The sequence below is a fragment of the Colossoma macropomum genome, unplaced genomic scaffold (assembly GCF_904425465.1).
Source record: "Colossoma macropomum unplaced genomic scaffold, Colossoma_macropomum, whole genome shotgun sequence".
NCBI classification, from domain to species: domain Eukaryota; kingdom Metazoa; phylum Chordata; class Actinopteri; order Characiformes; family Serrasalmidae; genus Colossoma; species Colossoma macropomum.
This window is the reverse complement of record NW_023496051.1, coordinates 302,990-314,043: the sequence shown is the minus strand read 5'-3', so window position 1 is coordinate 314,043 and position 11,054 is coordinate 302,990. Positions and strand designations below refer to the sequence as shown.

The window sequence follows — 11,054 nt, the reverse complement described above, 5'->3', positions numbered from 1 at the left end:
AAACTTATAGTTTACCTAAATATAGTTATATTATTTTTTTAAAGATTTTTTCCAAGTTACTTTTAGAAATAATGAATTTGTAGATTCAATAGAAACCTAGCAATATTGTAAAAAAAAAAAACTTTTTTTAATTGTTATGGTCGTCGACGTCATCGTCTTTTAAGTCACGATTGGCTGAGATTGACAGCGCGCCGCCGGTGGGCGGGGTCTTTGCAGTCGCTAGCTGGTTGCTATGGTCAAAATGTCTCCTTAACGACGCAGCGGGTTGCCAGGGGCCTGTGAGTTCTGTTGTCTTTGTTAGTACGTAAGGTTCTAGATAACTTCTGTCTCGTTTTCTGTTTCTGAACGTCGCAGTGTTGAACAAGTCGTTTATGGCGTGACACAGATCTGAGCAGAGCTCGAAGCTCAGCTGTACACTCAGCCGCGAGAGAGTGCAGTCAGTCAGAGCCGTTCACTGCAGCTCCAGCTTACTTGCTGGCCAGATAGCCAGCTAGCATGCATGCTAACGTATCCCTGCCTGTTCTTTTAATTAGATGTGCTGGGTGGGTCATAACATCCCTCGACCTCGACAGGTGGATACAGCTTAACTTTAACTATAGATATCGGTTCATTTAGCAACTCAACAGGTCATTTTCAGCATTCATTGTGGTTTAGCTTAGCTTGCTAGCTTGGCTGACATTCATAGAGTATCTTCGTTTTGTTGAATATAACGTAATTTTCTAACGTCTCTAGCTGCTCCAGTTTCTGTAAAATCTCTGTCTTCGTTTTCTAACAGGTTTGGTCACCATAGTCACAAAAATAGGCTGGTGCTGTGTAGTAAGGTTAAGACATATCTCTTAGTACTGTCATGCTTTAGTAATGCAGTAATACCGAAATTCCACTGTGTCCTTACAAACGACGTTTCAAAAATCGCATTGACAAGTTGTGGTCAGTCAGCAAAACCATGTAGCATCAGGTATGCCAGCATGTAGTTGAGTAAACTGCTGTGTCCTGCTTCTCTCTATCCCTGTGGATGACCATAGGAACCAAACCCATGTTCTTCAGTAAACAGAACCCAAACAGTGCTCTTTCTACGATAAGATAATGATACAGGGCCCTTAACGTTAAATTGTGATTATTTTTTTAATAACACGGGACCACAAATTAATATATATCAATATTGCTGCCTCAATATAATAATTCATAGCCTCAGTACAGTAAGTAGCCTCAATATAGTAATTTGTGGCCTCAGTATAGTAACTCTTGGCCTCAATACAGTAACTCATGGCCTCAATGGCCTCAGTATATTAATTTATGACCTCAATATTGTAATTTTTGGCCTCAATATAATAATTCATAGCCTCAATATAGTAATTTGTGTACTCCGTTAGTAATTTGTGGCCTCAGTATAGTAACTCGTGGCCTCCATATATTAATTTTGGCATCAATATAGGAACTCATTGCCTCAGTATAGTAACTCATGGCTGCAATATATTAATTTGTGGCCTCAGTAAATTGATTTATGCCCTCAACTTATTAAAAAATAATCAGAATGTCACCTTCGGGGCTCTGGACAATGATGAATGGGAACTTGGGTTTCAATTACAGGGCTCTATTTTAAAAAAGGATTTGGTGAAAAAACAGTGAATACATTTAAAACTTTAGATTTTAAAGGGACATTTTTTCATTAGCTAGTGAATGCAGAAGTAAGGCAGGTATCCGACATTACTTCTAGAGGGCCGAACATCTTGTTGAGCCATGAACTTGTAGTAACTGTCCTCAAATCATCACTACAATAGAAAGAATGAACTACTCAAATGGCAGAGATGACTTATCAGATGTGGAGGGCAACAAGATGAAAGCTGAAGTTAGGAAGGTAGCTGAAGTTTGGTTTCTTTTCTCTGCCCATCTCTGGTCCCACCGTGTGCTGAATAAAGATAGATTTCCAAAGTTTGTATGATGTATTTGCATATTGCATGCTGGGTATTGTAGTGAGAACAATTGATGAATGAGATAATGAGATAAAATGAGATAAAATTGTGATTTTTAATGAGGCTGAGGGATATAATACCGCACTAGAGAATATTGTGTAACATGACCAACGACATAACTATAGTTTTAGGCTGAAATGCCACTGTTATACAATAGTAGGATCAAGTCTCTGGTGCTAATTGTCTTATAGAATATCTGTTTTTATCTTTAGAAACTGTTTACAAGTTGTCTTGTAACTGTTTTTGTGTATTTCTTTCTACAGAACTAAAAACATGGCAGAAACAGCTGAGAGCAAGAAGGACGAAGCAGACTACAAGAGACTGCACAGTTTCCCTCTGATTAGGGTGAGAATCCACACCTTCCTTATTCAGCTCTTAAGACTAGGCCTGAAAGGTGGATCAGTTTTCTATCGGAATTGCAATTTGCCTATGTTAACTACTACTTTGCACAAGCAAATTTTAAGTGGGAAAATTTAATGTAATAACATGGAGCTTGTGAACCACCTGTAGATGAGTTAGACCAATCAGAAACAACCCAGGTGCTGTGTACATGAACACAGGCACAATTAACTGGCAGTCTGCGGTGGTAACTGGCTATGTTAAAGCCAGAAAAAGTGGATACACTAGTCTTCTTGGCCTAAAAAAGGCATGGAGCTCAATTTATATAAAATGATCACGATTTAAATCACAGTTACAATATTGGTCAGAAAAGTTGCAATTAAATTTTTAAAAACGTTGCCCAAATTGTTCAACCTTCCTTAAGACTCACGTCATTTAACATTTTCTATCAAGTTACATGCAATGAAAGCACAATAACGTTGTCTACATGGTCATACAATGGTGCATTAGTGATTAGCTATCTTTACCTCACTACCTTAACTTTCATGCACTTCAGTTCAATTTTGCTCCCTCACATTTAGTCCCGAATTCCTATTTTGGGCTTTAATTTCATTCTGTTCTGTTGGTTCAGCAGCTGACACCTCTCACTTTCAAGCGTAAGCATTTGATTTTAGACCAAAATAATCCAAATTAGAGAGCAGTAGAGCCTAACAAACTTCAGTTCCTGATAGATGCTGGATGTACCAAGATGTTCTGTAGATCTATAGGGATCAGAGTACTTCAGTTTTTTTGATCTGCTACATTTTTTACCAAAGTTGTTTTTTGTAGCTACATCTATTCTTCTGTTTAATGTAAGTAACAATGTGAAGTAGCAGTACTTTAGCAGGAGTGTAGTTTTAGGCTATTCTACCAAAGTGGAGGTGATGTGTCACCTTGTTAAAGGTGTGTTAATAGAATAAAGCAGGCCCTAGAACAGACTATTAGTTTGCTAATAAAGTATAAGGTAAAACATATACAGTTCCATGTAGGGAGGCACCCATCTCTCAATTTCTTTACAGCCAAATTGGCAGAGTTATATACTAGCCTGCTTTTTTTTCAAAACCAAAGCTCACAATGTGTGGGCTCAGTGAACACATGAAACACACTAGCACATTTCCATGACTTAATTAGCAAAAGCTGCAGTATAAATAACCATTATTTGCTGGAAAATCTGGATGGAAATGGAAAAAAAACAGATAAAGACATTCAACAGATAAAGAGCTACATTAAAAGTAAGAAGAGCAGTAGCATTCAAATACAGCACAAGTTGCAACATAGATCAGCCAAATTAAAAATAATAAATTGTCTGGTTGCTGATGGCATTTTTGAGCATAAATGTGCTAATTCTGATCTTGACCATTTCCAAATTTGGCTGATTCTGATCATGCATCCCTAGTGCTATGTTATAATATGTGTGGGCAAATAGTCCTATTTCTCCAGGGCCTCTGTTGTGTTATGTTTTACCACGTTTTGCTATCTGAATGCACATTTTTAACCAAAGTGTAATCCAAACAAGAAAATATTTTTTCCACGCACTGAGCATAAGAGGCAGTTCATATCTGATGGTTCAGGTTCAGAAGAGCCTGGGTTCAGGCGACTGGGGTCCTTTCTGTGTGGAGTTTGCATGTTCTCCCCGTGTCTGTGTGGGTTTCCTCCTACAGACCAAAGATATGCAGTCAGGCCAATTGGACACACTAAATTGCCCCAAGGTGTGAGTGTGTGTGTCTGCCTTGTGATGCACTGGCAACCTGTCCAGGGTGTTTCCTGCCTTCTGCCCAGTGACTGCTGGGATAGGCTCCAGCACCCCCCAGAGAATAAGCAGCTGAGATAATGTTTGTCTGTGTGTGTTTGTGTGTGTGTGTGTGTGTGTGTGTGTGTTTAGGCATGTGATTTAACAAACTACCAGTACATTCAGAGTTGCACAATTTAATACTAGAAATGTGAGTCATATTTCGTCGTGTTTGTATATTTCCATATATAGATATAGCCCTTTCACAAAATGTGAGACACAATATCAGCTGCTTGTGGTTCCGCATCTCTGTGGTTCAGTGTTCACTGTGTTCACTAGAAAAGCTGTTCATTAAAGAGGTTGACTGCTGCAGAAACCAAAGACCTTCTTAGGCTGGCTTAACAGGGTGAAACTTTCACTCAACCTACATGAAACTAAATTGTGCTTGAATAGCATAATGTAAAGCATCCTGCAACTCACTTGAAACTCAGCAGCAACAGTTGCAAGCATCTCAACTTTATGGAACAAGGTTCACGAAACAGCCAAGAGATAACTTGAGTTAACACATCACATGACTACATCAAACGTCATACTTTCAAACGAATGATTTCACTGGATCAATGGACAAGAGAATTAAACAGAAGATGGTTTACTGGGTGGTTGAAAAATTTGGGCCAGGCATCAAGTAGGTTATGTAACTGTAACAGTTAAGAAAAGCTTAACATGCACTCAACAGTTAAAAAGCTCAAATATATAGTAAAGAACCCTAGATAAATAAATGGCGGTGACAGCTGGAAAAACATATACAAAGATGATTGATTTTAGAGCAAGAACAATACAGTGTATCAAAAATACAAGCTGCTCATTTTTTAACTAGAGGAGTAACTGAAAATATGACAAAGAGAATACATTATTTTTTCATCTTTTTATTTCTAACTACTATAACAGACTAACATAATTATAAATACAGGGATTATTTTTAATACTTGGATGCAAATCCTTTGCACTCAGTGACTGCCTGAAGTCTGGAAGCCATGGACATCACCAAATTCCTCGCTTGAGATGCTTTGCAAGGCTTTTACTGCAGCCGCCTTTAGATGCTGCTTGTTCGTGGGGCTTTCTGCTTTCAGTTTTGTCTTCAGTAAGTGAAAATCATGCTCAGTTGGGTTGAGGTCAGGTGACTGACGACTATTTAACAACATTCCATTTCTTTGCCATAAGAAGCTCTTGGGTTGCTTTAGTGGTATGTTTTGCGTCATTATCTATCTGTACTGTGAATCAGTTTTGCAGCATTTGACTGAATCTGAGCAGAAAGTATAGGTCTGTACACTTCAGAATTCATCCTTCTGTTTCTATCAGCAGTCACATCATCAATAAACATCAATGACCCAGTTTCATTGGCTTCCATACATGCCCATGCCATAACACTACCCCCACCATGTTTGACAGATGATGATGTATGCTTCCGGTTATTAGCGCTTCCTTTCTTTCGCCATACTCTCCATTCTACATACTCTGGTACTGGTTAGTCTTGGGTTCTTCTGTCCAAGGAATCTTGTTCCAGAGCTGGGCAAATTTTGACAGTGGTACGCCAACCTCCTCTAGAATATCCTCGACTTGACTAGATGTTGTTGTCCAGACCTTTTACACCCTTAATTTGGCGACGAACAACGAAACAAGCCACACCTGGCCATGAAACTTGTTTATCAGTCAACTGTCCAATTACTTTTGAGCCTGTGAAAATGAAGGGACTATGTGATTCCTAAACAGTTAATGCATTATTTTTGTTAAAGCCCTTGATTTAAAGCTAAAGTCTACACTTCAGTCATATCTTCACTGCTTCATTTCAAAGCCTATGTGGTGGTGTACAGAGGCAAAATTACAAAAATTGTGTAAATGTCCAAATACTTATGGACCTGACTGTATATTTTTGTCCACAATGTTGTGAAATTTCAGTGTCTTCTTTCTGATATGTCATCTTAAAGGTGGCTTTAAGACAGATCTTTGTAATGATTCTTTTATAGGCTACTGAAATAGATTAGAAAATAATGTGTAGTGTGGGTGTAACTGTAGCCAACAGTTCCAAACAGAAGAACAGAGCGGACATCCGCTCACAGTGAATGACACACATGGTAGTGTGGTCACAGTTAAATGATGCATCTGATTAGAACACCAAAAAGGTGGGAGTGATATATCTCACTGCTTTAAGTGTGATGCATGGTGTGACATGACAGGTTTTGCGCTATTTAAAGAATCTCTGTCTCTGTCTGTGTCTCAGTTGTCTCCCTCTCTTTCCTGTCTCTCAGTTTACAGAGTCTCAGCACTATCAGTCCCTCATTCTGCATCTATTTTTTTTTGTCTTGCAGCATACAGACATGCCAGAGGAAATGAGAGTGGAGACCATGGAGCTGTGTGTTACAGCGTGTGAGAAATTTGCCACCAATAATGAGGTGTGTTTTCTGTCTTTATCTGTCTATTTCAACGTCATGTGAAATGCTTCATCTTAGAGAAATGTAACAGATCAGATTTCTGTACAGTGGTGGAGATAGAAATCAGGGGGCGCAATATCTGCAGCACAAATATAGCCATTTTACTTGATGACAGAATGTTTCTTGGTGTTGTCATGTTGTAATAAGCATGGACGTCCCTGAAAAAGACGTCATCTTGAAGGCAGCATATATTGCTCCAAAATATCCTATGCCACGACAGGCGCTGGCTTTTGAACTTTACACCAGTAACCATCTGAATTGTCCTTTTCTTCTTTGACCCAGAGAACGTGACGTCCATTATTTCCATAAACAATCTGAAAGGTCAACTTGTCAGACCACTGTACACGTTTTTCAGAATGCATCAGTCCCTTTCAGATCATCGAGTCCAGAGAAGTCAGCGGCGTTTCTGGATGTTGTTGACCTCAAGCTCAAATAAACAAACGTTACTCACCACTGCTCTCAGCAGCAAGTCAGAAATCAGAGCATTTGTTGTTTGTATGGGACCCATGACGTGTCTCAATGAGTGTGTTTACATGCACTTAATAGTCTGATAACTGCAGAATCCATTCAACACATTTACATGCACTTGGGTAATCAGATAACTGGAAAACATTCATCAAGCATGGAGTTGGTTTCAACGCCACTCTAAAAGTGCTTTGTTGTCATCTCACGAGACATTGCTCTGTTTTTGCACACGGACTGAGACAAATGAAAGAAATCAGTGTAAGGGTATACATTACTGAGCTGAAATACAGCTCTCCTTATGGCATTTTCTATAAATCCAGTAACGGCCTTAATCCAATCTAAGAAATCAAAAAATGCTGTTTAAAGGCCCATTAACACGTTATGTTGGATGCATTTTCTGCCGTGTACATGTGTTTTTAAAGGACAACGATGTCCAGTGTGTGGACATTTTTGCCCAGTGCCTCTGGTTGTTTCTAAGACCAGACAGGTTCTGGACTAAAAAGCAGCAGAAGTGCCAGGAGGTTGTATTGGGACTCACTTGCAAAAATATTTATGAACTTTGATCTGGTGTCATCTAAGTCAATAAGGCGTTGATTGATTGATGAGCTGTTTGATCACATACGTTGATCAGGTTAATGAGTTATTCATTCATTAAGCCCTAGTTGCAGAATTTGAAACCTTTTAATGCGTTCTCTGTCTCTTTCTGGGTTTTTAGAGCGCGGCTAAGATGATAAAGGAGTCGATGGACAAGAAGTTTGGCAGCTCGTGGCACGTGGTGATCGGAGAGGGCTTCGGCTTCGAGATCACGCACGAGGTGAAGAACCTTCTCTACATGTTCTTTGGGGGAAGTCTTGCTGTGTGTGTGTGGAAATGCTCCTAACACACATACACCCCCCTCCACGTACTTCATAAAGCACAAACAACTACTAAAGACAAATCTCCCAATCTGAACTGTGGCACATGCTCAGTCAAGCGCCAGTCAAGTTTTTCCTGTTCTAACTGGGGCTGCAACTATCGAATGTTTTCATTTTCAAATTTTATCTCAAATATTCAAACGTTCTATAGGAATAAGGAAAGCGCAAGATAATTTTTCATTTAATTATTAACATGAAATGTATAATTTTATTATTATAGTTGAAATGCTACAAGTTCATGGAAAAACATCACAGTTAAACAATTATTATCATAGCAAGTAGTATACAATGCAGTTCTGCAGGATCCTACCCAAACCCAGCTCAGGTTGCTGAGAATGTTTGACCGCGTCAGTGATGTGCGGAGCAGGAGAGCAGATGAAACAGTGTCTTTTTAACCACATTGTCTTATAAACTGAAAATTTCTTTTTGGTCAACTTTTGTCAGTGAGCAAAAGGGTAACTATGTTTTAGACCTTACGTAGGTTTTTAAGCAATTCAAAATGCTTTATACATGAGCATGTGTCTTATCTACTGGTGCAGTTTTAATTTGTTTCTTACTGCTCCGGACGGACAGCTCGCTAACCAGCACGCTGCCATTTATTCTAGGAAATAAAAGGGTTTTTTTCTCATTTTCACTGGCTGCGTCTTTTGAGCTAGAACCACAAAACTTTGCAGGATCGTAGAGCCTATACAGGAATAGTGTGCTTGCACTTTTGGGACCCTTCATTCAAATACAGTATTTTCCTGTAGGAAATGAATGGTGGAATGCACAATAAATATATACACACATTAGCAACCACCTGGGACACCATATTAATGGCCTAGCAGCATTTTTGCAATCTGGCATACCATAGCAGTGTCCTAGCAACACCTTAGAAACTGCATTGGATACCATAGTAAAAGCCTAGCAACATCTTAACAGCCACCTGGGATACCATAGCAACAGCCTAGCAACATCTTAGCGACCATCTGGGATATCATAGCTACAGCCTAGCAACACCTTAAGAGCCACTTGGGATTCCATAGCAACAGCCTAGCAACATCTTAACAACCACCTGGGAGACCGTAGCAACAGCCTAACAACACCTTAACAACTACTTGGGATTCCATAGCAACAGCCTAGTAACATCTTAGGAACCACCTGGAATCATATAGAAACACCTTAGCAGCCACCAGTGATTTTATAGCAGTTGCTTTTACAAGCCAATTTAAAGTTTGTTCACGAAACATCCCCCTTTAGTTCACGTTGCTTTTCTGTTTTTCAACATTTCAATTATTGAATTTATCAAATTTTATTGAATATTTGTTGCAGCCCCAGTTCTAACAAGTCTAACTCAAAGTCCTTAGTAAGTTCAGTTCATTATGTTCACTTTAGAATGAATGCATGAAACGGCAGTGCTCTGGATGTTTGTGTACAGGTATATGCACTTCTGCATCGTCAGCATTGGGTTTACAGAAATGCATCATTGGCACACACACTTGATTATTTTTCCTGGTGAATATGACATTTCACGTTTTCTGGTTCTCCGTCCAACGACTCTCACTCTCTGTACTGCCAGACCATCTGGATATTCAGCTCCGTCTCTGGTCAGCTGTCTCACTCACTTTGTTTTTCTCTCTCTCTCGCCCCCCACCCCCTCTCCAACTGTCCCCCCCTCCTTATTATCTGTCAAATATGTATTTTCATAAGAAATATATTTTTCCAGTCTTATGTGAATAATTCATGTATATATTTTATAGAAAGTTATTGTAAGTTTTGTATATTTTGTGAATTTGTTTTGCACTGTTTCATGTAATTAAAAGATCATTTGACTTTTTAATATTGTTGCTTTATTTTTTGTTTATTGATTCTGCCGTTTAAATGTTTGTATTTCAACTAATTAGTAGAAAGCTGTGAAAAATGATGACGAGAGCTGTGGATGATTCCATAACAACTGAGACTAAGACACTGAGAATGTAATTGTAATAACATTAATATGCAGAATGCCTCACATAACTCACATGAATAATGATGTTAGATTATTTATCATTCTTGATATTACATTATTTGTCATTTTATCGTTATGTTTCCAGGGTCTTATGTTCTCAGGGTCTCATGTTTCTAGGGCCCTATTTTCCTAGGGCTCTGTGCTTCCATGGCACTTTGTTCCCTCTTTATAAATTTACAGGGACTCTTTGTTCCCATAAGCCCATGTTTCAGCCCCATGTTGCCTCAATCATGTGTCCTCAACATGAAAAATAAGACTAATGCTCAAAATTCTGATATTTCTACTAACATGCATTCCGATATATGTAAAAAAAAAAAGTCTGAAATAGATCCAAATATATTCTCTTATTACAACCTCTGTACGTTTCACTGAACAAGAATGTGAAACTTAAGTGTTTTTAATCATGATTTTGTTTGAACCTCACAATATTAGCAACATTGCAAAAGATTACCAAAGCCTGCAATCATGCTAACATTGAAATCTTGAAGCACATCGTCAATGACAACATTTACCTTCTGTTTTAGTGCTGTTTCTGACATGCCCTCATTAACGTGCCACACCATTTCCCGTTTGGCGAATCCATGATGCCCACAAACTTGGCCATAAATCATTGTTATCTGATGCAACATCCATTCAAAACTATGACATTCAGATTTGCTACTTGACTCTGCTAAAGGCTACACAACTAGCAACAACAACAAAAAGAAGCGCACCACACTTTAACCAGACAAAGCTAATACTGACAAAATATATGTATGCTATACTCTGATCAGTCCCAAAAACAGGTTGCTTTACAGGAACATAATGTCCACTAAACACAGGAAATTGAGAACATGGGGCCATTGGAATATTGAATCCTGGGACGATAGGACCCTGGACACATAGGACTGTGGCAACGTAAGACTCTGAAAACATAGCGCCCTGGGAATATAGGACCCAGAGAACAAAGGCCCCTGGGAACATAAGAAAATAAGAACATGAGAACATAGGACCCAAGGCACATAAGACCCTGGAAACATAAAACCCTGATAATTACAAAGTCTTGTGTAACTGAGGTAATGTTCATTTCTATTTTAAAAATGGCTCTTTGTGGCCCCCTGTATGACCTTTGGTGACCCTAGG

General features: G+C 38.9%; 1 protein-coding gene across 3 annotated transcripts; it reads left to right on the top strand.

Moving 5' to 3' along the window:
• The first annotated feature begins 223 nt into the window (after positions 1–223).
• Positions 224–9,624, top strand: dnal4b (dynein, axonemal, light chain 4b). Of its 3 annotated transcripts, none has more exons than XM_036565231.1 (5): positions 224–278; positions 2,234–2,315; positions 6,444–6,527; positions 7,747–7,845; positions 9,363–9,624. In XM_036565231.1, the coding sequence occupies exons 2-5, from the start codon at positions 2,244–2,246 to the stop codon at positions 9,441–9,443; spliced, it is 336 nt and encodes a 111-aa protein (XP_036421124.1). In that variant the 5' UTR covers positions 224–278; positions 2,234–2,243; the 3' UTR covers positions 9,444–9,624. The 3 variants fall into 3 exon arrangements, with proteins under 3 accessions (XP_036421124.1, XP_036421126.1, XP_036421125.1); XM_036565232.1 differs by lacking the exon at positions 224–278 and adding an exon at positions 1,716–1,855; XM_036565233.1 differs by having other exon boundaries at positions 7,747–9,624.
• The last annotated feature ends 1,430 nt before the right edge of the window (positions 9,625–11,054 follow it).